The sequence below is a fragment of the Tamandua tetradactyla genome, chromosome 14 (genome assembly GCF_023851605.1).
Source record: "Tamandua tetradactyla isolate mTamTet1 chromosome 14, mTamTet1.pri, whole genome shotgun sequence".
Taxonomy (NCBI): domain Eukaryota; kingdom Metazoa; phylum Chordata; class Mammalia; order Pilosa; family Myrmecophagidae; genus Tamandua; species Tamandua tetradactyla.
In genome coordinates this window covers 23,254,399-23,281,203 of record NC_135340.1, presented here as the reverse complement: position 1 = coordinate 23,281,203, position 26,805 = coordinate 23,254,399, and the positions used below count along the sequence as shown (strand labels likewise).

Here is a 26,805-nt window from a genome sequence, read left to right as displayed (position 1 = left end):
AACTTCTTTCATTCTTCCCTTCATATGCATTAAGTTAGGAATAAGAATGCTGATAGGGTTATAGGGAAACACAAATGCATATATTGTTAGTGGTCTTTTAAATTGTCCATACTCTTTGGCAATGTAATCTGGGAGAATACAACAACCAAATCATGAACATGATTCTACCCTTTAATCCAAGCATTCTACTCTAGGGAATTTACCCTAAGATATAATTAAAAATCTATATGTATGAAAATGTTTGTAGCAGCATATTTATCACAGTGAAAAAATGGAATGATAAACTACGAATTGAGGATTGTTAAGTAATTATAGATAGGAACACTTTCTCAACATTTTTACATCATTAATTAGGAAGATTGTGCAGAAGCACAGGAAAATATATAAAATAATATTATCACAAAATCAGACCACCAAACTCTATGTTCACATGGATTACTAAGTAAAAAGAACATCCGAATAGATAAAGATGAAAAGAAGCCAGATGAATGAACCTTGAAACATTATGCTGAGTGAAAGAAGCCAGTCACAAAGGACAACATACTACATGATTCCATTTAAGTGAAATATCTAGAATTGACAAATCTGTAAAGAGAGAAAGTAGATTCATGGTTGCCTAGGGCCGGAAGTTGGAAGAATCCTGTGACATCACAGGGGTATGGGGATTCCCCTGTGATGTCACAGGGGCATGGGATTTCTTTTTGTGGTAATGAAAATATTCTAAAATTGACTGTAATGGTAGTTGCACAAATATGTGAATATACTAAAAACCATTGAATTGTATACTTTAAACAGGCGAATCGTAAGGAATGGCTCAATGAAGCTGTCTGTGAGACACAGAAAGAGGCAGAGATAGACAGACACCAGACAACCTGGAAGAACTCCCAATTGCCAAAGCTGGCCCAATTTGAGCTACAAAATAAGTAACATAGTTCTGGAGATAAACCAAAGTCTAAAATAATAGTATTATTATTAAATTTAATAAATATTATTAAAATATTCTGATATAGATAACTGATTGCACAAATTTAAAAATGGGGCAGAAGAAGTAAATCTTCCTTAGAGACGAACCCCAAATAATGCATGTAGCTACCTTCCCCTCCATGAGGTGGGGACTTAGTCCTCTTCCTCTTGTGGTCTGGACTTAATGACTCAAAGAAGACAGTGGAGGAAAAGGGGAAAGAGAAGCTTTGTGGTAGAGAACCTGGAAGCACCACCTCAACCCAGTGATGCCCTGTGCATGCCATGGCCCCTGGGGTGCTGTGATGAGAAGGTCACTTCACCTTTGTGATAGTCTTTCCAAGCCCCTATAACTCCATTCTAATCAGGAGAAAATGCATTAGACAAGCCCAAATTGAGGGCCACTCTAAAAAATAACTGACCGGTATTTCCCCAAACTGCCAAGGTCAAGAAAAACAAGGGAAGTCTGTGAAACTGACACAGACTGGAGGAATCTAAGGAGACCTGATGACTAATAAACATGGTATCCTGATGGGATCCTGGAATAGAAAGAGAACATTAGGTCAAAGCTAAGGAATAGGAATGGAGTATAGACTTTAGTTAATAATGTGTCAGTATTGGTTGATTAATTGTAATGAATGAACCATGCTAATGTAAGATGCTAATAATAGGGGAAACTGGGTTTGGGGTATATGGAAGCTCCCCATACTGTCTTCACAAATTTTCTGTTTATCTACAACTGTACCAAAAAAAAAAGTCTATTAATTTTAAAAAAAATCTGTGGGTTGAAAACTAGCATTTTCCCCAGCATTTTATCATGATAATTTTTAAATATTCAGCGAAGTTGAAAGAATTTTACAGTGAATTCCCATATACCCACTACCTAGATTCTTACATCAACATTTTACTATACTTCTTAATCATATATCTAACCAAATATCCATCCATTAATTTAACTTAATTTAATTTGCATTCAAAGAAAATTATAGACATCAGGACACTTCCCCCAAATACTTCAATATGTATTTCATTAACTAAAGTTATATATTTATTATTTATTTCCTTCTAATGTAAGTCTTACATATAATAAATAGATAAATCTTTCATGTACATTCTCAGTTTTGAAAAATTCAAATATCTGTAATCCAAGCCGCTCACTAAATGAAATACCTTGGAAAATATCAGAGTGAATACACATAATATGGGGACATATTGTTTTGAGAATTTCTGTTGCAGTTCTGTATGTAGTTGTGTACTGGGTCACAATGTAAACCTTTACATTCTTTTCCACTTGAGGTTTTTTAGATTCCACGCTAGAGCATCCTACCACCCTTTGTGTAATGCTTTCCCCATTGAAGCTTCCTTTTTTTATTCTCCCTTGATTTTTTCATACGTATTCACAGTGGCTTTTGAGTGTGAAATTCCCTAATTTGCCATGAAAACATCTTCCCCAGCCCTGTGTGTTTTAGAATGCAAAGTTTATAAACAGACAGTCATACCTTTTCTCTGACCACGTATTTCTCCTTATTTCCCTCCCCAGTTTCATAATTATTTGACCCCCCTCCTGCTCTCATGACTAATAACAAGGATAAGTACTTAGAGCATTCATGCTCAGATCTCAAACATGTATTTTTTTTCTCTAGATCTCTGCATTTTTGGCATTGTATATTTTATATTAGAAATGGTTTACAGTTGTGCCTCTCTACTTTATTACTACCATGGGATCCTACAGAAATGACTTGTGTAGTTGCTTCTGAGCATGCAGAAAGAAAGACACATTCAAGTCTTCCGATGCCTTCAGCCACTCTTTTCTAAACTTGCATCATGAGTTTCAATTCAAAGTGTCCTTGTTTATCATCCTTGTTCTTGAAGTTAGTGGGAAGGAATCTTGTGCTTGTAAGGTAGAAAACAACTTGATCCTTTGATCTAACATCTCAGTGGAATCTTTTTACATCTCATTTTACAACGCAACCAGGGCATGTAAAGGAAAAGTTTGGCCGTGAGCACCTTTAAAAGGATAATTTCTTTTTTCTTTTACTTGGCAGTGGAAATCCAGGGTGCAGGACTGTACCTTCTAACTATGGTAAACTTTCTACCTATCATAAAGACTTTCTTTTTAATTTCTGTTGTAGTAACATATACAATGTAACATTTCCTGTTTTAACCACTTTCAAGTGGCAATTCTTTGGTGTTAATTATATTCACAATGTTTTGCTCCCGTCACCAACATCCATTTCCCAAACTCTTCCATCACCACAAACATAAAGATTATCTTAAAAAAAGATCTGAAGAGTTGTAAAAGAAAGGTTGGTAGTATGAACTTACTAGTCACTGCCCTAATTTACCAGCAATAATTTGTAAGGAGAATAAAAGCAGCACTTGATACAAAATGATTAAGCACAAAGAGGATGTTGCAAACCCACCTTCAGCAGTGAGCTGTCTTCCTGGAAAAGGGAGTGAATGAGCGCAGGCCATCCCGGTGGCACAGTTGTCATGTCCTCAGCTGAGCTGGTCTAGATAACGTCGCTGTTGGCCGGTGGTTCTGCACACTAAATGAGCACAGCAACCAGGTTTTGCCAGCAACATAGCTCTTTATGGCTGTTAGAGTTTGAAATTGTGAAATAACCATCTGCCTGATAAGGTTTAAGAAATAAGAGATGAGCTGGGAGGACAAAGAAAAATAATATACAGTTTAGTCCAAGGATTATCCCATAATCTGTTCTTTCTATTTGTGACAAGGAAATAGTAACAGCTCAGTCATACATTGAACATTTACAAGGGCCCAGGCCCTTTGCTAAAAGCTGTTTGTATGTTCCCTTTTCTCACACTGCAAAGGTAGCCATCAAACTGGAGTTCAAAAAGGCCAACCAAATTGGAGTCTCAGGACAGGGAAGTAGCAGAGCCAGGTCTAGCCTACTCAAGTTCAAGCTTTTAGCCAGGATATTCTCCTATCTTGTTAAGCAAGCAAAATCCGCTTATAAAAATCCTTGCTGGTTTCCAGCTTAATTTAGCTACTTAGTCCAGTACACAGCTATACTCTCTCTTTGTTTTGCTGGCATTCTAATTATTCACAGAAACTCTCCTGCAGTCAAGGTCCAATGCTTCCGTGCAATCTGCTTACTTCACTAGGACTCAGTTTATCAAGCCATGACCTGTAAGTAAACGAGTCTTAACTCCACCCTTGAACAGGTATTGACACCTCATCAAAACAAATCATGTTTTGTGCTGAAAGAAGTAGATGGAGCCTTGTATGTCAGCCTCTGCCTGCTGTTCCGACAGTCGAGTCCTTTGCAAACCTACTCTCAGCAGCCACCGTCAGACCCTTGCTAAGACAGTTGCACATGCTTACCTGGGCTGACCTAGCCCTGGAGTGATCCTCCCCCTTTATCAGTCTCCTAGGCAGCAGGTTGTCACCGCAGCTACTAAAAGTGGAGTTCACATTTGTGGACAAGCAGCAAGAACACATCAAAGAATTTTAGCAAGGAATTCATGATGACCTCTGTGCCATCTTCACTCTACCTCATTTCATTCATTTGTTTGCAATACAGGTATAGAGTGTCATCTTACATATCTCAGGTAGTGGTAAAGTGACTTCCCTGAGCAGAGTAAAAAATAAAAATCCTGAAGTCTGTTTATATTTAAGGGACTAAGTGATCAGCCTGCTCAGGGTTCTCAGCCTGGGCCCCTGCATGGATGGCCTGCAGGTCTGTGGACTCCCTGAGATTGAGTAATAAACATTCGAATATCTGCCTCTGTGCATTTTTCTGGAAAGGATTTATTAGCTTTCCTTGTGTTCTCAGAGGAGTCTGTATTCTAGCCTAATGCACCTATTTTACAGATAAGAATACTAAGATTTAAGAAATTTTGGATTGCTGAGGAAACACAGTAGAGAATTCACTAGGAATTTACATCATAAATAAGTGCTAATGCTCACAGCGTCTTGATATAGAAAAAAAGAAAAATTAAGCTAAGCTGATATTATGGGTGGTAAAAAAGATATAAGTAATTAAAGGTCTTTAATATACTTAAGGAAGACTAATACTGTTAACATTTGACGGGACCTGTGATGTCATATGGTTCTCATGCAACCCCTGCTGTAATATGAGGGGAAGGGCTTCACCTCTGGGGTGTTTTTTCCAAGAGCCCAACCCAGTCTAACTTTAGGAAAATTGTTAGACAAACCCATATTTGGGGACATCCTCCAGGATACCCGGCCAGTACTACTCAAGACTTTCAGAATAATGAAGAAACAGGAAAGACCGAGAAACTGCCACAATCCAGAAGAGACTAAAAAGGCATTAAAATTAAATTTAATTTGGTATCCTGGATAGGATCCTGGAACAGAAAGAGGCATTAGAAGAGAAATTGGTGAACTCCAAAGAGATCCTAGAGTTGAGTTAATAATAATGTACCAATATTAGTTTTTAGTTTTGGTAAATGTTCTGTGCTAGTGTGAGATGCTAACAGCGGCTATTTTTGCAACTTCTGTGTAGATCTAAAATTATTCCAGATTTTAAATTTTTATTAAAAAAGTGTTAACCTTGGCCTTCTGAGTGATTTTTGCAGATATTGCAAAATGTGGAAATGATATTGTCAGATGCGCCAGCTGTTGTGTTCATGATAAAAGGAGGAGTGGCCTCTGGTTTATACCGTGCTCATCTGCATTGGTTAATTCAAAATCTATATTGCATGTAAGAGTAACAGATATGAGAGTAACAACGGAGTTAGGAATAAAAGCGGAAGCACGAACACCTGAATGACGAGAGAAGTTAGGGGGTACCGTGCATCCACGCATGGGCCTCAGCCTCTGGGCTGCATTCCATTTCTCATAGGAAATGCAGTTTATCACCGAATCATTTTGAGTGTCTTCACCTCCCCATGCTTCAGCTTGCTTGCCCTTAAAATGGGGATAACAAAAGTACCTTATAGAACTTGTTCTAAGACTTAGAGAACTTTGATGATAATTGATATTTCTGCTGCTGATTCCACCACTAAAGAAACAAAGCTTTACTACGGTTCTTATCTCCATTGCCCATAAAATAACGTTTACAACCCTTAGCATGGGGTGCACGGGTGGTTCAGTGGTAGGACACTCGCCTTCCATGCAGGAGACCCAAGTTCGAGTCCCGGACCATGCACAAAAACAAGCAAAAACCTTTAGCATGGCACACCATGTTCATAGGAGCATTGTTCACAGTTGCCAAAAGGTGGAAGTAACCCAAGTGTCTAGCAATAGATAAATGCATAAACAAAATGTGGTATATACATAGAATGGAATATGCAGCCGTAAAAAGAAGTGAGGTGCTGGTACATGTGACAATATGGATGAACCTTAAAGACACCACGTTGAGTGAAATAAGCCAGACACAAAGGGACAAATAGTGTATAATCTCACTTATATGAAATAAAGCAGAATTAGCATATTCATCAAGTCAGAAACTAGAATTCAAGTTACCAGGAGCCCAGTGGAAGAAGTGAATGGAGAATTAATTTTTAATTGGTATGGAGTTTCTGTTTAGTGTCATGGAAAAGTTTTGGCAATGGACGATGGGGATGGAAACACAACTTGGGTATGTAATTAACACCACTGAATTGTATATTCAAAAAGGGGAAATTTTAGGTTATGGTGTACACAACAATGTAAAAGAACGCTTAAGTTAGTAGCATGATTATAATAATATTGTTTCATAAATTGCAACAAGGGTACCACACTAAGGCAAAAGAACAGGGAAAACGGTATTGTGAGGGTGGGTGTATGGCAACTCTGTACCTCCTGCTTGCTGTTTCTGTAAACCCACAACTGCTCTAATTTAAAACAAAACAAACAAACCCTTATCATGATTTCCAAATTCAAATTCATCTTATTTGAATAGCTTAATTTCCTGCCAGCATTCCAAGCCTCTGCACGGCAACCGCTGTTGCAGAGCTTCATATCCACATCCCTGATTTCTCTGCCTCGAAGCCTCTCCCTCTAATGTCATTCTTCAAGATCTGGCTTAAACGTGCTTCTCTGGGAAGCTGTTCCCAACTCTCCTGTGATATTCCTTCTTCCTCCTTTCAGTGTGCCCATAAAAGTGTCCACTTGTCCAGCTGTAACTCATCACCTCATCCTGCTATTACTGGTTTACCTACCCAGCACCTTTGCTAGGTGTAAAGATCAGATGATCAGACATTAGTTTCTTCATCTCCTTTTCTTCCGGTGCTGGGCTCATAGTTGGTGCCCTATCAGATTGAGGACTGAATTGAGTGAATGTGAGTGGAAGCAAGTGGATACTCAGAATTGTTTTGGGGAACAACTAATAACAATTTATGTTTCCTTATTATTTATTAAAACCTCACTTTGTTAGGAGTAAAGACCAGTGTTATCACATGATACACATTTACTCGGATTCATCAAAGAATCGTAACTATGTTGTGGAACAATTTTTATATGATCCTTTGAGAAATTTAATCTTGCCTTATCTGTTGTTCTTTTATCCACCAGGTTCCACAACCCTTGCCATAAATTTTTACCTGTATCTGGAAAGATACAGGCCAAAAGGAAAAAAAATGATAAAATTTTTCCTCATGGTGAATAAACAAGGACAGACCCGACTTTCTAAGTACTATGAACACATGGAGATGAATAAGCGGACACTTCTGGAAACAGAAGTCATAAAGAGCTGTCTTTCTCGATCCAGTGAACAAGTAACTTTCTTTTTCTCTTTTTTCTGTCTGCATTCAACTCAGCAGTGGTGGCTGATCTACTAAAAAGAGTAATAATGAATCTCAAGGGCCATCATTTTCTTTGAGCGATGTTCTTTTAAGAGCTGTTAGGGAAAATAAGGAATGAAGTGAAATGAAGACTATAGCATAACTCTCTTTACATTCCCTTAAGGAAAATAAAAACAAGGAAAACCAGAGAATGTCTTGGATTCTTTTCCAGGTCAGCATATTTGTCTCAAGGTACCATGGAAATGGCAGCTCAAATTTACTCCTGCTAATACATATATTTTCTTTTTCTGTTCATGTGAATTGGGCTTTTGGAACTGTAGCAGGTGACTTTCTTTAAGCCAAAAGATGAAGGTCAGTAATTGGTATGGAGGTGAACACCCAAGACCCATTTTGTGCTCGAGGATAACAGTATAATTCTCATTTGGGGTACAATTTTTTTCTGGTTATCATTTTTTAAAAATAGACCATCAATGTAATATTAGAACTAGTGATTTAAACACAAAACAAACTTGACTTGAACTTGGCCTATTTTATTATGTAGATGGGAACATGGAAGTTAAAAATTCATGTGAAACAACAAATTTGCCCGTTCTGCCAAAATGGAGTTTAAAGAAAATTATTAAAATGATAATATGGGTGCACAGATGGTTCAGTGGTAGAATGCTCACCTTCCATGGAAGAAACCTGGGTTGGATTCCTGGCCCAGGCACCCCTCCCCCACCCCAATAAATAAATAAATAAATAGGACTTTAAAAAAAAAAAGAGTTTGTTTTACAAAGAGCTTTAATTGGAGACTTACTTAATCCAGTTTCCAAATTCATATTCGTCAGAAATCACACAACAACTGAGTCAGAATTAGAAAACTTGTTTAAATCATCCAGTAATTTTGTCAGGTCTCCATTTCACTGGGTATACAGAAAGGCTGTCTGTGGGAACCACTGCTGAGTCATAAAATATTTAGCTACATCAGTGCTCATAGTTTACATGTTGCAACTGTGTTTCCCTTGGCTTCTAAATTGATTTTCCAGTTGGAACATCTCAGAGTACCTCTCTGAATTTCTGCCCTGGCCAGCCTTGGCACACGCTGCTTCACGTTGTTGTCAGAAGGAAACAGACACTGGGAGCGGTCTGGGTTAATAGCCATATACCTTAAGTGAGGCCAAACTCGCTCTTAGAAGTAATCTGATTTGAATTTTCCTACAGCCTCCACAAAAAAAACAAAAACAAAACACCATTTTACCTCCACACACACAAAAAAACAACACCACCATTTTAACTGATAGCATACCCTTTGAAATATAAGCTTTGGAATGAATGTGCTGTTAGATATTTTTGAAGCATTCTAAATTATTTGAACCTGCTGAGGTTTTAGCATAACCAGGCACCGAAGGAGCACGGTCTCAGCTCAGTTTTTATTTTAGCCACAAAAATGCTTTGATACTTTTTTATTTTTTTGGCATGAGCAGTGACCGGGAATCGAACCCGGGTCTCCGGCACAGCAGGCAATAACTCTGCCACTGCGCCACCACTGCCTGCCCGATACCTTTTCTTTTTTTTAATGTCAGAAACTCCTGAGAGGCTTTGAAAAATGTTCCTCGGTTCTTTCAAATATGTTGCCTTTCCTTGAAAGAACCTACTGAGCAGAAATCACACAGGCTCCAGTGAGCAAATTGCTGCCGAACAGACCTGTGCTTATTACATTTATCCTAATTTAAAATAAGAGCCTTAAATTCCTCCATGGTATTGACTCTCAAACAACCTTCCCACAGAAAGATTCCCACAATCAAAACCTGCAGCTTCATTCCCAGGTGCATCCGGGCACCCGGGAGCAATGTATCCCAGTACACAAAGCCAAACAGTTCATGCTCAGTCACATTTGGTCAAACGCACCAAAAAGCCAAACGAAGGGCAGCACTGTGCTTTCAGCCAGCAGCCTGATTCCTGTCCACGCTTTGTACGGGGTACATACCCACCACTCTTTGTACCATGACTTTACGAGGGAGGTGAATGAGAAGGGAGTTGTTTTATCTACAAGTCAGTGGTGGTAAACTAGTTATTAATTCATATGCAGCAGTGTTTACAGTGCGAGAGTTTGTCTAGCATATGCCACACAAAGGCCATCTTTAAATAATTTATAAAAGAAAGAATGTACATCAATTCTTTTCATCTGTCTAGAAAAAAGAAATCAAAAAAATTTTTTTTTAATAAGTATGCCGCAGATACTTGGTTCTTCAAAGACTAAACTCTAGTTGCCAAGAGAACCTAGGGAAGGCACAAAGAGAAAAATCTTTGTTGTGTTTCCTTACTTTGACATTGGAGGTGGTTTCAAATGCTGAATTCATTAGTTTTGCCTGCTGAGTCGCACACAGAGCCAAGCAAAGGAATGAAAAGGAATACAGGTGGGAACCCATGTGAAACTCAGACTTTTTTCCCCAAGACCGCTTCATCTCCTGCTGGAGATGCTTCCAAGTAGTCCCCTGAACGTTGTGAAGAGCAGCCCAACAAAGGTTGTGTAATATTTTAATGTTCTATATTTCTAGGAGTGTGTTGGTAGATATTCAGATCAGAAACTTAGAAATTATGCATGCCATTTTGAAGATATCTGTCAGCTATAGGAACTAATATCTAATTGTGTTTTGTCCAGTGCTCGTTCATTGAATATAAGGATTTTAAGCTGATATATCGTCAGTATGCAGCTCTCTTCATTGTGGTTGGAGTTAATGACACTGAGGTAAGATAACAGAAGTGCCTATGGAAAATGCAAGAAATTTGGAGATAACAGTCTGATTTTTATTCCTCCTTAAATTGACATTTCCTTCCTACTTGCTTCCAAAAATTCTCTTGAACTGTTTTTGTTTGTTTGTTCATTCATCATGATCATTTCTTAGACCATTTGCTTCAATTCAGAAAAAGAAATAAAAAGAAAACAGAAAAAAGTTCACACATCTCATACCCCTTACCCCTCCCTTTCATTGATCACTAGCATTTCAATCTACAAAATTTATTTTAACATTTTTTCCTCCACTATTTATTTTTAATCCATATGTTTACTAATCTGTCCATACCGTAGATAAAAGGAGCATCAGACACAAGGTTTTCACAATCACACAGTCACATTGTAAAAGCTATATCATTATACAATCATCTTCAAGAAACAAGGCTACTGGAACATAGCTCTGCATTTTCAGGCAGTCCCTTCCAGCCTCTCTGTTACACCTTAACTAAAAAGGCGATATCTATTTAATGCCTAATAATAACCTCCAGGATAACCTCTCGACTCTGGAATCTCTCAGCCATTGACACTTTATTTTGTCTCATTTCTCTCTTCCCCCTTTTGGTTGAGAAGGTTTTCTCAATCCCTTGGTGCTGAGTCTTGAACCGTTTTGAAGGAACTTGGTTCCTCCTGAGGTAGGGGAAAGCTGTGTGGAAAAAAAAAATACCTAGGATGCTTCTTGTATTAGATGAGCAGTTTATAAAGTGAAGAAGCACAAAGCTGCAGCTGCCTTCTGTCCCAAGCAATGCCAGTGCCTCGCCCTTGCAGTGTCACTCAGTGGGACAGCTCAGCTGAGAGTAGAGGCCAGTCGCTTGTGGCATTAAATATAGACTAACATGTCAAAAACCAGAGTAGGCGTCAAATTGACTGCCTTGTGATTACATGCCATCCGATCGAGTTCACCTCTTCACAAATGTCAGTCCCAGATCAATAGCACATCTCACCGTGGAATCCCTGAAAGGGTGTTTAAGATAAAAAATACTCTAAAATCTCAGTGGATTGTTTCTTAAATCCAAGAATGAAACTTTGAGGTGGTTTCCCCATCGTGTTTTATAGATGGAAAAATGATAGCATGGAGAATCTGAAAAACTGTTTAAGCCAGTTGGTGATGAAATCAGGGAGAAGAGCTGAGAACCCTTAGCACTAGACTCTTCAGATTTCAATCTGGTTAGATTTACCCTGGACTTTAAAAAAACTTAGAGGTTGCAGTTTTCTACATTTCTCCTATTGATAAGCTTCTTTTAAACAAGTGAGCAATGGAACTATTCCGAATACACATCGGTGTGAAGCTGCTTTGCTCACATTTTCTTCTCACTACCCCACGTGCGCTGAACCTGGGAGGGGAGCTGATTGGCGTCTCTGTGTCCAACTTCCACACTGACCACACTGAGATTAATTGTGCCCTTCCTCTTGTGTTCCAGAACGAGATGGCTATTTATGAATTCATCCATAACTTTGTGGAAGTTTTAGATGAGTACTTCAGCCGAGTGGTAAGTCTAATGGCCCAAAACTGGTTTTCTTCCTCAGTCCAATTTCCATAAAATTGGGTCTCTCTGGGTCAGTGTCACCAGCATGTTAATGTAAAGCTATAAGTAAAAGTTAGAATACCATTATATTCTTTACCTTTCCTTCTCACTCATCCGAAGTGTTACAAATCTACTTATGCCTTAGATCTTTATAAAGATCCAGTTCAAATAGACTAAGAATCTCTTGGATTTCTTTTCTCTCAATTATGAGATTTTGCTATCTTAACTTACACTCTTTTCTTCCTTATGCTTCCCCCACTAAGGGACAGGGACTGTCTACCCTTTAGAATTATTTCCAACCAAACCCTTGCTTTGATGTTTAAAACCAATATTCCCTTAAGGAGTACCTGAATTCTTTTCTAACAATCTGGGTTTTTGGTAACAGTTTTATTAATACATAATTCATATACCAGACAATTCACCTATTTCAAGTGTATGTTCCATAGTTTTTACTAGTTACAAAGAGTTGTACAACCATCACCACAATCAACTTTTTGGGGGGGGAGGTGTCCATGGGCCAGGAATCGAACCTGGGTCTCCCATATGGCAGGCGAGCATTCTCTCACTGAACTATCCGTGTACCCACCACAATCAATTTTAGAATATTTTCATCATCTCCCAAAGAAATCCTTATGAGTCACTCCCCATTTTTCCCCAACTCCCCATCCCCTCTGCCCCAAATCTTAGGTAACAACTAGTCTGCGTTCTATTTCTATAGATTTTCCTGTTTTGGACATTGATATAAATAGAATCTTACAATATGTGATCTTTTGTGGTTGAGTACTTTCAACTTAGCATAATGTTTACAAGGTTCGTCCAAGTTGTGGTATTTGTCAGTACTTCTTTCCTTTTTATTGATGAATAATGTTCTACTGTATGGATATGCTCGATTTTCTTATCCATTCACCAGCTGATGGACATGTGGTCCCCCCCCCCCCATTTTTGGGCTATTTGAATAATGCTGCTATGAATATTCATGTATAAATGTTTGAGTGGATATATGTTTTCATTTCTCTTGGGTATGTGCCTAGGAGTGGAAATGTTGGGTCACATGTTTAACCTTCTGAGGAACAACAGCCAGACTGTTTTCCAAAGCTCCTGTACCATCTTACAATCCCATCAGCGATGTATAAGGGTTCTGATTTCTCCATATCCTTGCCAACATTTAACTGTCTTTTTATTATAACCATTCTAGTGGGTATGAAGTAGTACCTCATTTTGGTTTTGATTTGCTTTTCTATTATCTTCTTTGTTCATCTCCTTTGCTCATTTTTAAATTGGGTTGTCTTTTTATTGTTTAATGATAACAGTTCTATATTCTGAATACAACTCCCTGATCAGATATAAGATTGAAAATATTTTCTCCCATTCTGTGGGTTGTCTTTTCACATTGTTTTCTCTTCTCTTTTCTTTTCACTTTTTTGATGGTGTTCTTTGAAGTGCAAATGTTTTTAATTTTGATGAAATCCAATTTATCTAATTTTTTTGTTGTTCTTGTTTACATTTTTGGTGCTGTATCTAAAAAAGGCTTTGTCTAACCCAAGGTCATGAAGGTTTATTTTTGTGTTTTCTTTATGAGGTTTTTGTTTGTTTGTTTGTTTTGGTTTTAGCTCTTCCACATAGGTTTATGATCTATTTTTTAGTTAATTTTTGTATATGTTATAAGGTAGGGGACTAACTTCATTCTTTTGCATGCGTCTCTCTAGTTGTTCCAGCACCATTTGGTAAAAAGATTTTTTTCTTCCCTCATGAATTGACTTGACACCCTTTTCAAAAATCAGTTGCTCACAAATGTAATGGTTCATTTCTGGATGCTCAATTATGTTCCATTGATCTCTGTGTTCTCTTTATACCAGTAACACACTGTCTTGATTACTAGCTTCGTAGTAAGTTTAAAATCCAACTGTCTTTTCAATGGAGTCAGTGAAGGTGTTTTACTTTATTGCAACAGGTTTTCCCAAGCCTTGGTTGGAAAGTCTTGAGAAGTTGCAGTGGCACAAGCCTGCCTTTCAAAACTGTTTCATTGCTTTTCTTTTGATTCTTCAAGAATCATGCCCCATGAAGAATCAACGAGCTCTGCTCTCACTGCCTTAGAGTGGTGGTTCTCAAAACGTGGTTCCTGGGCCAGCAGCATCAGGATCACCTGAGAACTTGTTAGAAACTTCAATTCTGGAACTCCACCCAGACTTCTGAATCAGAAACTCTGCATTGAGGCCCAGCCGTCTGTCTTTTAACGAGTCTTCCAGGTGATCCTGACTTATGCCGAAATCTGAGAACTAGTGCATTAGTGCAGCCTGCATGCTGTCAGCCGCTTCCTAAGTCAGGGTTGGAGCCGTGAAGCTGCCTGGTGGCCTGTGGCATGGTAGTGCATCTGGTTAGGGAGGCGTTGTTTCCTCCAAAGCAGAAAGAGGTCCAGAGGTCAAGCCATTCCAGGGACTGGCCTTGAGCGACCAAGGGGCATTGAGACCAGCTTTAAAATCCATTTCTGTATTGGTTGCTTGGATTGAGCACTGTAGACTAGCGTGTCCAACAGAACTTTCTGTAGTGCTGTTCAGTATGGCAGTTACTAGCCTCATGGGGCTCTTGAACACCTCAAATGTGGTTACTGTAACTGAGAAACCAAAATTTTATTTAATTGTTATTAATTTAAACAGCCACCTGTGATTGGCGGCTACCATACTGACCAGCATAGCTCTGGTTCCTCCTTATCTTGTGGTGACTGCAGTCTTGTTTAGACAGATTAGTTGCAGGTCAAGGTCTGTGGTTCAGAGCTGGCCATGATTAGCTACTCCCAGGTGACACCCACCAAGAAGAACACAATTTCCCAAACAGCAGTCTTGTAAATCTGGAAGACGAAAAAGCGGGTACAAGCACTATCATTGCTGAGCTTTTTAAAAATTATTATTATTATTATTAAATTCAGTAAATAAGAATAAATAGCAGGTTGCTGAATTATGGCTTTAATTCTAGGGAGCATGTCAGTGATCATATAAGCAGTAAAACTAAAGAATAAAATTTAATTTAAACCAGGAATTGGACAGCAGTAATGAATGGCCTGGTTTAGGATGACGTAACAGAAAGAAGAGGAGGAGGAGGAGGAGGGAAAAGACTACTATGGGAAAGAAAAATAGGATCCGTTCTACTCACAGAGAATGCCTTGTCATCTAAAATGTATTTTTAGGCTTGGGTTTTTTTTTTTTTTTTTCATGGGCAGGCACCAGGAATCGAACCCAGGTCACTGGCATGGCAGGTGAGAACTCTGCCACTGAGCCACCATGGTCCGCCCTAGGCCTGTGTGCTTTAATCATTCTTTCTAGGGCTATTTTTAAGCTTAGAGAGTTTCCGAATCTTAAATTTGGACATCAGCCTCATGCTGTCCAAGCTGAGAGGAGCATCTTAGCATCACATTTTCAAAATAGAAGGCCAACCCAGTCAGCTTCAGAGGGGACAGCTTGCATAGGAGGGGGCTCTGCTGTTGAAGAGGCGGCAACAGAATTTTCAGAACTGCTAGTCATTTTACAAACCTTCAAATGTGATTTTAATTCTATTTTCTTTTTTTCTCCCTCTATGAATTTTTCATTTCATAAATATCCATTTCATTATAAAAATTAAAAATTCCTACAAGCAAAAAGAAGGGGAAGAAAGTTACCTGTAAGCCCATTATTTATTGTTAACTGCTCTTAGGTATATTTCCTTTTAGACTTTATGTCCATGTCAATCTACTTTTTTTGGCATGGGTAGGCTCCAGGAATCGAACCCAGGTCTCCAGCACAGCAGGCGAGAAATCTGCCTCTGAGCCACTGTTGCCCACCCCAATCTATTTTAAAGTATAACTTATATTTGTCTGTCTATATGTATATATATATACTTCGGATGATATTCCATATATATCATTATGTATGCCATTTTATAACTTGCTTTTTATTTCATATATCAGTACTTTTGTCTCTATATCATTATTTATGGACTTCTATAATTTATTTAACTAGTCCCCCTTGATAGACACTTAGGCTATTTATTATCAGTCATTTACAGTTATAAGCATTACCTGAACACCGTTCTCATGCATCATTCTGCCACTAAGTATCTCCTTAAGATAAACTTCCAGAAGTGAAATTGCTGGATTCAAAGGGTACGCGCATTTCAAAGGTTTTTCCACACACACCTAGCTTCCTGCCATCTGTAAAGGTTGAGTTAGTTTACTTCCTCCACTTTCTAAAGATGGGTTGTTCTGGCTTATAAATTCCTCTGAACTGCAAGCTTTTTTTTTTTAAATGCAGTGTATTAAGATATACTCACATGCCACACAAACGGCAGGCTTTTTTTAAAGCAGGGCTTTCCCGCTCTCAGGCAGCCCCTCATATCTGCTTCCAGACCCATAAGCCAGAGGACTCCCTAACTATCCTAAATGATTTGTGTCCCAGTGCCTCGGTCTCACCCACTGCACTCTTTTTCTCTTTTCCAGAGTGAATTAGATGTATCCTTTTTCAGTACTGTGAGCCAAGTTTTTCATGGTTCTGTGCAAAGTACACTCCAGTCCTGATGAGGTAAGTGCCACGTGTCAGAAAACGAGCCAGCAGAAATCCAAAATGTCAGTCAACAACCATGATGAGATAGCCAGGTACAGGTGCTCTGCAGAACCGCTGCCTTTTTTTTTTTTAATAGCAACAATTCTTAAGATTCGTTTTTTTGTATCCCCAAGGCAGGGCTATGATAGTTAAAAGGGTAAGGCAGCTAATGATAGCTGTTTTTATTCATCTAACTTCTTCTAAGCAAATGGAATAGGCTCTTTTCAGAATTTAAAGAACACAGCTAAAAAGTGCTTGGTCCTCGGAGAGACTAGATTTTCATGGTCTGGGTATAAATCTCCAGAAATGCCCCATATGATCCGAATAACGTCTTCAGGGATGATAATCTGGGAGGGGGAACACATTGCCTGGTTGGTTTTCATTTCTTGTTGTAGGAAAGCTCTCCTTTTCTTCTCTTTCTCCCTCTTAAGTCAGAGTGTCCACACACCCCAACACCATGGATTTGCTTAGAATACCGCAGGCTGGCCCGTTTTGGCTGGAGCCCACTAAGCTTTGTTTGAGTGACTTGGAGGCAAGTTAACATTTAATCTTTTATTTAAAAAATCTGCTTACCACTTGAAAGCAATAAAGGAACCCTTTGAGAACATATTAAGCTTGAATCTAAAACAGTATCTTAATATTATAACAATTTTATATATGTTAATTAGAAACCTATGCCTGGAAGCAGTGTTTGCAGCCACTTAATATTTTTGAGAAATGGCCATTTACCTTTTACTATTGATAGGAAACTTCACGTCAGTAAAATATATTTTCAGACTTTATTTGGAAGTCTGTTGAATTAACTTGGGAAATCTGAGTGCCCTCTAGTGGTGGGTAGCCTAAATTTATGATCCTTTTGACCTCGGAGAACCAAGACGGTGTACATTAGGACGTACTTTTATTTGGCATGTAACATGCCTTTTTTTTTTTTTTTGCATGGGCAGGCACCGGGAAACAAACCCGGGTCTCTGGCACAGCAGGCAAGAACTCTGCCACTGAGCCACCATTGCCCTAACATGCCTTTTTAACTAGGTGGCAGTTCAAAATAAATCTCTCTTTTACAGTGGCATAAAAAAATATATGTGCCTTTTGACTTAAGAAGCCATAAGGAAGATAGCAAGGGCTAGAGAATACTGTGCTGGAAATACAGAAACCCTAGTTCCACTTTAGGCCCTGCCACGTGTATCAGGCAAGTCATACAGCCCCCTTCATCTCAAAATTAGAGAAATAGCCTAGAGAAGCTCTAAGCCTTAATATTTGATGACACGCTAATTCTAGGTAACTAGAATTATGTAGCTATATAATTCTATGTACAAGTGTAGATATCCCAAGACTTGAAGTGTGTCCGATATAACAGGATAGATGTTATAGTTGGATTAGTTGTGTTCCTGTTTTATATAGACTAGATGTTTATTAGCAGTAGAGGCGCATGTATGTATCTTTGTATCCTGTTGGTATGTAACATAAGGTCAGGTAATGAACTTCAGCATTCTTGTTTGAATTTAATTTCCACACCAAGAGACACAATTTATATCTTCTACCCCTCATCTCATCTGGTTTCATTATCGTCCTTCCTTCCTCTCCAAGCAAATTATGCATTGACTGTCCTTAAGAATTACTTAGGCTTGTCCATGGGAGCAATTAGGAAGTTTACATCACTTGAGAAGGGAACTAAATATTTCCAGACCTTAAAGTGTATGATTTTGCCCTGGGCATCATTTCAGTTGCTTCTCCAGTGGAACAGAAATAGAGCAGGTGGCAAGGCAGGGCATGGGACACCTGTCTTCTATGCACATCCTTAAGGCACAATACCCACAGCCATCTGAAGAAAAAAATCACATTAAAATCCCATGTCTTCCATAAAAACTTTGAACCCCTGAACTCGGGGAGACAGATTTTGGACCATTAGTCTCTCTGCTTTCCTGCTACATGTGTAGTAATAATAAACTCTTTCTGTCTTTGAAGCCAAAAAAAAAAAAAAAAAATCCCATGTCTTTTATACTTTATGCATAGTTCTCTTTACCTGTCACAAAGAGGACTATGGCAGACTAGTTATATGACAGTAAAATAGGGGAGCCTTTCTGAATCTCCATCTCAGTTTCCTCCTTCTCTGTAGAGACCCAGGATGTTCCACATCCCCTTTCTGATTGCATGCATCCAAGCCTGCTGGAGACACTAGTGCTGCTGGGCCGTGCTCTGGGAGGAGCGCTTTCTTAAGCCTGGAAAGGTTACATACAAGCAGCTCTATTCCATGCTATTCAGAAAATTACAACCTGATACTGGTTCTCCCAACCCTAAAAGTATATAATCATCTTTGTGTTTGCTGAGGCTTAAAAAAGACTTCCTTGTCAACCCACATAGAATAGGCAAGATTTAAGGCTTGGTTTTGGTACAACAGGAAGATGCAAGCAAACACCTCATGAAACTCCCAAGAAGCCCCTTACTTGCAGACTTTTTTTTTCCAGAAGCTTTTCTGCCTGGAAGCCTTTTAAGGACGTGGCCGTTTTCCAGGACCTGCAGTTAGACTTTGAAAAATAAAGGATACCATTTACATTTCTCCCTGGTTCTACTTCTAGTAAATCTAGCATCACAAAGGAAGACAGATGGAATTTCAAAAAGAAATGATCTAAGCACTAGAAATCATGATGGAAGTTCTGAGTTGTTAGAAACCCTCCTACTAAGCGAAACCCTCTGATGTACGGGTGCCAGGTGGGGGGAGCAAACTGCCCCTCATGGGCCAAGCAGTCGGTGACCTAAATCATCACATGCTGTGAATGACCTCCTGTCCACTTCACTAGCTGCTCCCTCGTGGCTGAAATGTTTGAAGACCACAAAACCCTGTTTCTGTAGGAAACTTTGCCCTCTTACATACCATTGTAGATTTACTAAGACTTCAAATTCCAAGTTCATCCGGTTGGTGAACTTTCCAAAGTGTGCTTAGTTCTGGAGCCCCAGGAGGCTTGCTGAATTCTCCAGGTAATTCATAATTCAGAGGAGCTGCCTCCACCCATTTCTGTACTTCCTCAGGGCAGTGAACGGTGCTGTGGGGGACGTGTATCAACTCCTCCTCAATTTAATGCTTTCCAACTGTATGGGTGGAGGAATAGAAAACCTTGACAGGCAACCTTACATTTTGGTATTCTGTGCCTTTAAAGAGGCGTAAAGATTTGGTTCATTTTGGCTGGAATGGTATCCAGGAGAACTGCCTGTGGACATAAACAGCGAGGGTCTATTTCCTCAGCCCTAAGCTTTAGAATGCTCTACTCTGGCTGCCGTGCAGCAGCAACCCTCCGCATGAGGCAAGGCTGCCACCCAGCACCTACTGGGACCCCATCCACTTCTTAACCAGCTGGTTGAGTCTGACTACCTGGGTCCCCAGAACTTCTAATCCAGATAGCCCAGAGCCTACTACGAGGGACCTGTGCAGGACTATACCCTCTTCCCAAGACGGGGGCCAGAGTGATAGGAAGGGTAGGATGGTGGCCGGGTGTCCACATGCGTGCATCAGAGGAGAAGCAGGGAGCAGGCCAGAGGCCCTATTTTTACTCTGGCATCCCCTCCTCCACAAATATAGAGCAGGCTTATCATCTAGAAAGTTTTCCTGCCTGACAAATATATTCAGGAAATTCATGTTTTTTAAAATTTTATAAACCCTTAAAGCCCAAAGCCAGTGCAGTTAATTCTAATTACTAATTCTAGTTAATTCTAGAACCGTACAGTTTTCATATGGGTGATGTGAAAGCACCTGCCTGATACCGGCTTGACTGCAGGGTGGTGGTTAGAAAGGGCCCAGTGCTCTGTGCCCTCTGGGTGACTCAGCCACTCCCTACCAGGGGGCACTCCCTGCAGGAAGGACGGTGCACACAAATACAGGTCATCAGCACCACCAGGATTTGCGGCTGGACCCGATGAGGACCCAGGGCTCATGGTGGGGCGCCTACTTCTTGTTCCTTCATTGCCATCCTAAAGAGTCCCAAATACTTTTAGAAGTGCAGAAGCCAGAGGAGGCCTTCTCCAATAAGGAGATCATGTCTGCATGGCTTAATGAGCAATTGCAAAATTCCTTGCTCAAACAAGTAGCTATGGAAATACTGGCAAGAATAAAGAAGTTCTCCGGGGAAGTCATCCAGCACTGAAGCAGCAGTTTCTAAATGAACTGAACATCTTGGCATGTTTTCTCAAAAGAGTTACAGCGATAATGAATGAAGTCATTGCAAAAGGATCTCTTTGGCGGTATGGTGGAGACTGTGACCAATTCAAAATGCCTCGATAGTGTGACAAAGGACTACACTGGCCCCTCTCTCCCGGAAGCTTACCTGATTAGAATACACTGGAGCTGAAAGAAACCCAGGTACAAGGTAAAACTTCACTTTTTAGATCACGAGGCTCAGGTCCAGAGAGGTTCTGTGACGTGGCCCAATCCATAGAGCTACTTTGGGGCACAGCTGGTAGCAGCCTCTAGGCTTCCAGGATGCCCAACTCTAGGGCTGTAGATTAGGTGTAAGGTTAAATTTAACATTTTTCTTTTAATTCATAATCTAGAATAGATGTGGGAATTGGATTGCCAGCAAAACAGTTCTCAATTGCCTGTCACCATAGTGTCTTAGTGTTGCCCAGAATCTTTTTCCTGAATTAGAGAAGTTTTAGACCAAAACCAAGTCTTTGGAGAAGTCTGAAATGGTGAAAATCTTGAAGGCAGTACCTGTGAATGTCTTAAGAGCGCTCTCTCCAAAAGTGGAGTTCACATTCAGAGATTTCTAAACATCTTTTTTTTTTCCCCCTTCTGAAAAATTATAAAGTAAGAGCAGAGCTGTGAGGGGGTGAGTGCTGGTTCAGGCACCGGGGGAAGAGGGGCCCAGGCTGGACAGCATGAGCGTTCTAGCCAGTTCTGTCATGAGTGATCAGAGTTTCAGGATTATGAAAAGTCTCCAAGAGAGTCAGCCTGGGAAAGGGAAGTGAATGTTCCAGATCAAACAGTTCTGCCTCCCGTGTTTTTTTGCTCCCACTAGCCTTAGCTATTTCCTTTCTTTCTTTTAAATGTGTTCTGTGAGTTGTCTAGATGTCATAACCATCTGCAACCCTTTCTCCCCACCAGCTTCCTCCACCTTACTCCCACTCCTTTCATTTCATGCTTCTGACTTCTGTTTTATTCGGGGAAAGTGACTGTAAGTTACTAGAAGGAACAGAGGGAGGAGAAACACAGGCTCATTTGACCCAGCACTGATTTTTATATTTGTGTAACTTTACATAAGCCTATGAAAACTTTAAGCAAAATTACACATGGATCCCCTCTTGTACTTGAAACATGGATGGGTCTTTAAACAAAACCTACTTAAAAAATAAACAGCAAAAAACCCCACTCCTTTTTAATGGCCTAATTTAGCAAGAGATAACGCTGAGCATAAAAGTGAATGGAAGGCTATATTCCAAGGAGAGAATATCCAGGACTGTGCAGAATTGTCACAATGATTGTTTTCTGTATATTAGTATTTGATCTTTTATGGGAAATGTGAATGTGGTGGCCCTTGGCAGTTTATCTAATTTCATAGGAAATTATATCAAAGTGTAATTAATAAGAGTAAGTTTTTTCCTACTCTACTTAGTTGTACCGAGAAAACTTGTTTAGCTAGAATCTTTTTAAAAAAATTATAAAGAAGCCAAGGGATCTGAGACCAAAGTCAAGAGTTAGAAATTTTATTTGTAGACTAGACTCTGCCCTGGAATTTAACACCAGAGTGGTGTTAAAATACTATGTTGGGGAGTGTTTTATGCTACAGAGATCACAATTCCAATGTAGGATCCATAAACATCTCAGTAACTTTAATAATAAAAACTGATGTCAGAGTGACACTAATATTAAATATTACAGGGGCCCTATGATGCTGCAACACCAATCCATATAACAGAAATTCTGAAAGGCCCTGCAGTCTCAGGGTTGTGAGACTGCAGGGCTTAGTGACTGTGCTCTTTGGGAGGGGCCGTTTCCAGTTCACAATACTGCCCATCTTATAAAACCCCTAAGAGTAAACATGTTACCTTAAGGATCTTTAGGGTTCAGAGTTCAGTATAGCATGGAGTTAAGACCCTCTTAAAATAGTCACTCTAAGCTCAACACATTAAAATAGACTGGCAGTCTGGACCTTCCTGGTCAAATGTCAGGGTTGAAATTTGTTTGCCTATGGTTATGGCCATGGGGCTTGGTGTATAGGGGATTTCTTGGCCCCTGCTCACTTGGTATTTGGACCAGCTGCCATTACTCTTGGCTTTATCAGTGTGTACACATCCCTTATAAACCCAAACAAGATGTGAACAACAGCTGGGTTCTTATTTTAAAGGTGTCACGTGATTCCAGGAGGAAATCAGCTTTCAGCCTCATTTTTTATTTCATCTTGGTTCCCCTATATAGTGCCAGCTGCATGATTGTTGACGGTTTGAGCCAGATACTCAGACAGGCGGTCACATGCCCACAGTTCAGAGTGATCTCACTGAGCAACTCATGTCTTCAGGGGGTTGATGAAAGGCCTTGTCCCTGCGCTGTGCGGGTGACGGTGACTGATAGGATTCAGCAGTAAATTCAGATATGAACTTCAAAACAAATGGCTGGTTGCTCAAGGGGACACACCTGAACAACTGCTTGCCAAAGATGGAACAGTCCTCAGAGCAGTTTGAACCCTGAACTTATTCAAATAAAACAAATTAAAATTAGGTGTCCTTCTGTCTCAAAAAAAGTTATTTTGGATGAGCTGAAATTTTCAAAGGCACCAAGCCTTTCATTGCCCTCAGTGAAGATAAGGGGCCATTTTTCACACAGCCAGCTGTGCTTCCCCAACTCTTTCTTTGTACCTGGCTATCATCCCCACTTGGTCTTGGCTTTTAAGTTCTGGCTTCTGGGTCTGGTGAACAGGATTCAGTCAAGGGCTTAACATTCGAGTCCCATTTAGACTATGGGACAAAGCAATCATCTATGTAATTGGAAGGCATTATTAATAGGTGTATCAGAGTAAAGCTTTTTTTTTTTTTCTGGGTCACTTAGGGACAGTTCCCATGGGCCCCAGAAAAATAGTTTATTTTGCTGGAGGACTATTTGCCCAGAACTTAATGACATATTAATGCAGAACCTAATAGAAACTTAAAAAGTTACTCACAGAGTTGTCCCAATCTCTGTATATTCATTAAGCAAATACAGTGTTGACTTTGGACATCTGGAAATACTGAAAAAAAATCAAATTGTAATGATTCACTTTAAGAAGAGTCACTGATTACGAAACATATCCACTATAGTTCAATTATGAGTGCATTTAAGCATTCATGTTAAATAAAGTTTGTCTATTTGAAACAGTCTGTCAGCTGTTTTCATAAAAGACCAAGAAGTGCTTTTAATAGAGATGAACACTTAAGATATTAAAGTATAGAATCCAGAAACATTGAATCATTGTCATCTCACTCCAGTAACTCCTCTGTCACAAAAGAAATTAATTTAGGTATTCAAGTAAAGAGATTCTGGGGGAAGAATTTGGCTCTAATTAGACCGATATTACCAACAATGCTTTCCTGTTTCCATATACCCTATGATGATCTTCCAGTAAGTTAAAGTGGCTCCATAACTCTCAAATGAGTATTCTATGAAGTGTCCATTTAAAGACATACTCTTGAAATTCAGAATTCTAATCTACTTGAGAATTGAGTCAGCGTGGCTTGCCTTCTTCATTCATTTCTCCACATATTTACTTTTTCTTCAGATTGTCTGACAGAGAAGGTAGCTGAAGATAAAAGGCTGTAAAGGCATTTGTCTGGGTGGAGGTTGGGGGCTGAGGTTTGTCTTACTCCTTGGCCTCAGGCCCTTGCTGAAAAGCTTGGGCACAGAGCATTCAAGCCTAAACCTTTGAGTTTACATCTTAGCTCTGGCAATTACTAGCCCTATAACCTTGGACAATGGCTTTGAGCCTCTTTGCTCTTTTGGAAATGAGGATAATGTGTAACATCATAATATGTACATCGTAGGATTGTAGAGCTTGAAATCAAGTATATAAAGTACTCAGCACTATCAACACCTGGGCACTGCCTGGGACACAATAAGTAGTATTCAACTAGTTATTGCTATTGTCTGGAGAGGCTACTTTTTTTTGAGGTCAGGTCATGTTTTTGCCAAACGTCACTTGTTCTACAGCTTTAGATTCCCTCTCCCTCTGGTTAAAAAATAAAGCTGTTCCATTTCTTCCAGTTAACATAACCAAAGTGAAACTTGAGTGTGTGTGTGTGTGTATAGGAAAGTAATGTACAGACCAATTTTAACCTTAATTTGAGGAATTCTGTAAAAGCCACATGCTTAGAATAATTTATACTGGAAAAACTCCAGGCTAAGCCATAAGGTATTATTTCCTGAAAGTTAACCTTTTTTTTTTTTAAACTCTAAAACTAATTTCCTTAATTTAACTCCAGATAATGTTTAATTTGGATAAAGTACACATCATTTTGGATGAGATGGTGTTAAATGGCTGCATCGTGGAAACTAACCGGGCAAGAATTCTTGCCCCTCTACTAATTTTTGATAAGATGTCAGAAAGCTGAATAATGAAAGTCCCCGCCAGACAACACTGATTTATACGAAATGCACATGAAATACCTCTCAACATCTGTAGCCCAAAAGAATCTGGAAGACCACACATTTCAAAATTGGGTACCCTTTCAAAGACATTATAAATAGGTATTTCCCACATTTCCTAAATAGAAAACTGTGTTTTAAAATATAATGTACAAGGAACATTTTAATCTAAACTGAAATTTAAGTTTTATTTTCTAACTGTTGGGCTTTCCCCCCCCTTTAAAATTTGGGTTTTGGTCTGTTTTCTTTCAAGTATTAAAAAAATTTATTGTTGCAACATGCTATAACAAAATTAACCATTTTAGCCATTTTTAAGGGTACAGTTCAGTGGCATTGCTTTGTCAAAGTGTTGTGCTACTATAACCATCTTTTTTACTAAAATTTTATCACCCCAAGCAGAAATTCCACCCACTCAACAATAACCCCCCATTCTCCTTACCCTCATCCCCTGGTAGTCACCTCTACCATACCTTTTGCTCTATGAAGTTTCTTATTCTAGATATTTCATGTAAGTGGAATCATATGATATTTGTCTGTGTTCTGGCTTATTTCCCTTGCATGTTTTCCAAGTTCCTCCATGTTGTAATATGTATAAGAACTTCTTTCATTTGTATAGCTGTTGGATATACCACATCTTGTTGGTATCCATTCAGCCATCGATGGACAATTGCACTGTTTCCACCGTTTGGCTGTTGTGAAAACACTGTTATAAACATTGGTGTACAAGTATCTGAGTCTCTGCCTTCATTTCTTTGCGGTGTGTACCTAAGAGTGGAATAGCCAGGTAGGTCACTTTTGGATGAACTCCCAAACTTTTCCACAGCGATTGCACCATTTTATATTCCCATCAGCAAAGCACTTAAGTTCCAACTGTACTTTCTTTTGCACATTACAACAAAAGCAGGATGAGAGTGGGAAGAATGTGTGGCAGCTATCAGCCAGTAAAACTTTTAAATTGACAATCACATATAACATTTTAAATAACATTGTTTTCTGAATGTTTCCTAAGAAAAGTCTTAACAAAACCTACTTTTGCAAAATTTTAGTATATCATCTACCTAATGAAGATTGCAGAATTAAATTTTATCTTATTTGCCAGTTTCTAGAGGTCTCTGACATCCATTTTAAGGGCACTCAGCAATTACAATGCCATCATATAGTTAACTCTAGAGAATGTTACTATCAAATAATGGATGATTAAACATTAAAAGAGAAGTCTTAACAACTGTCCTTTCTGCCACATTTTAAAGGATATGTCTTACAAGTTAGCTTATTAATGAAATTTACCTTTAGTTCAAAGTGTAAGAATAGAATATGAGAGAGCATCTCTCCAGCCTGGCATGAAATGGATTTTTCTGTCCTTCCCTGACTCTTATTGATTCCTTTAAACCCTTTGTCCTGGAATGTCTTAAAGCAAAGAAAACTGCCAAAGCATTGTAGAATACAATGTCCTGCACCCCCTAAACCCTTTCTATATGCATTTGCTGTTCATCAGCAGTAGAGCATAGAGCTTAGTAAAGCATGACCAGGCATATGTTGAGATGGAAGGGCAAGCACACTGGAAGAAAAGTCTGGATACGTTAAGATATTTTGCCATACTAAGTAGTGCCCCAAAGAGTCCTTTCAGCGCCAACATTCAGTCCTCTAAGAGAGAGCAGAAAT

General features: G+C 39.3%; 1 protein-coding gene across 7 annotated transcripts in view; it reads left to right on the top strand.

Moving 5' to 3' along the window:
* Positions 1-26,805, top strand: part of AP4S1 (adaptor related protein complex 4 subunit sigma 1) — a 49,049-nt gene extending 22,244 nt beyond the window's left edge. For 5 of the 7 annotated variants that reach the window (XM_077127030.1, XM_077127028.1, XM_077127025.1 and 2 more), the window contains 5 exons: positions 7,445-7,647; positions 10,319-10,405; positions 11,869-11,937; positions 16,439-16,450; positions 24,981-26,805. In XM_077127030.1, the coding sequence (XP_076983145.1) occupies positions 7,510-7,647; positions 10,319-10,405; positions 11,869-11,937; positions 16,439-16,450; positions 24,981-25,109 (435 nt within the window). In that variant the 5' untranslated portion in view covers positions 7,445-7,509 and the 3' untranslated portion in view covers positions 25,110-26,805. The other 2 variants (XM_077127027.1, XM_077127026.1) reach the window with 2 other exon arrangements.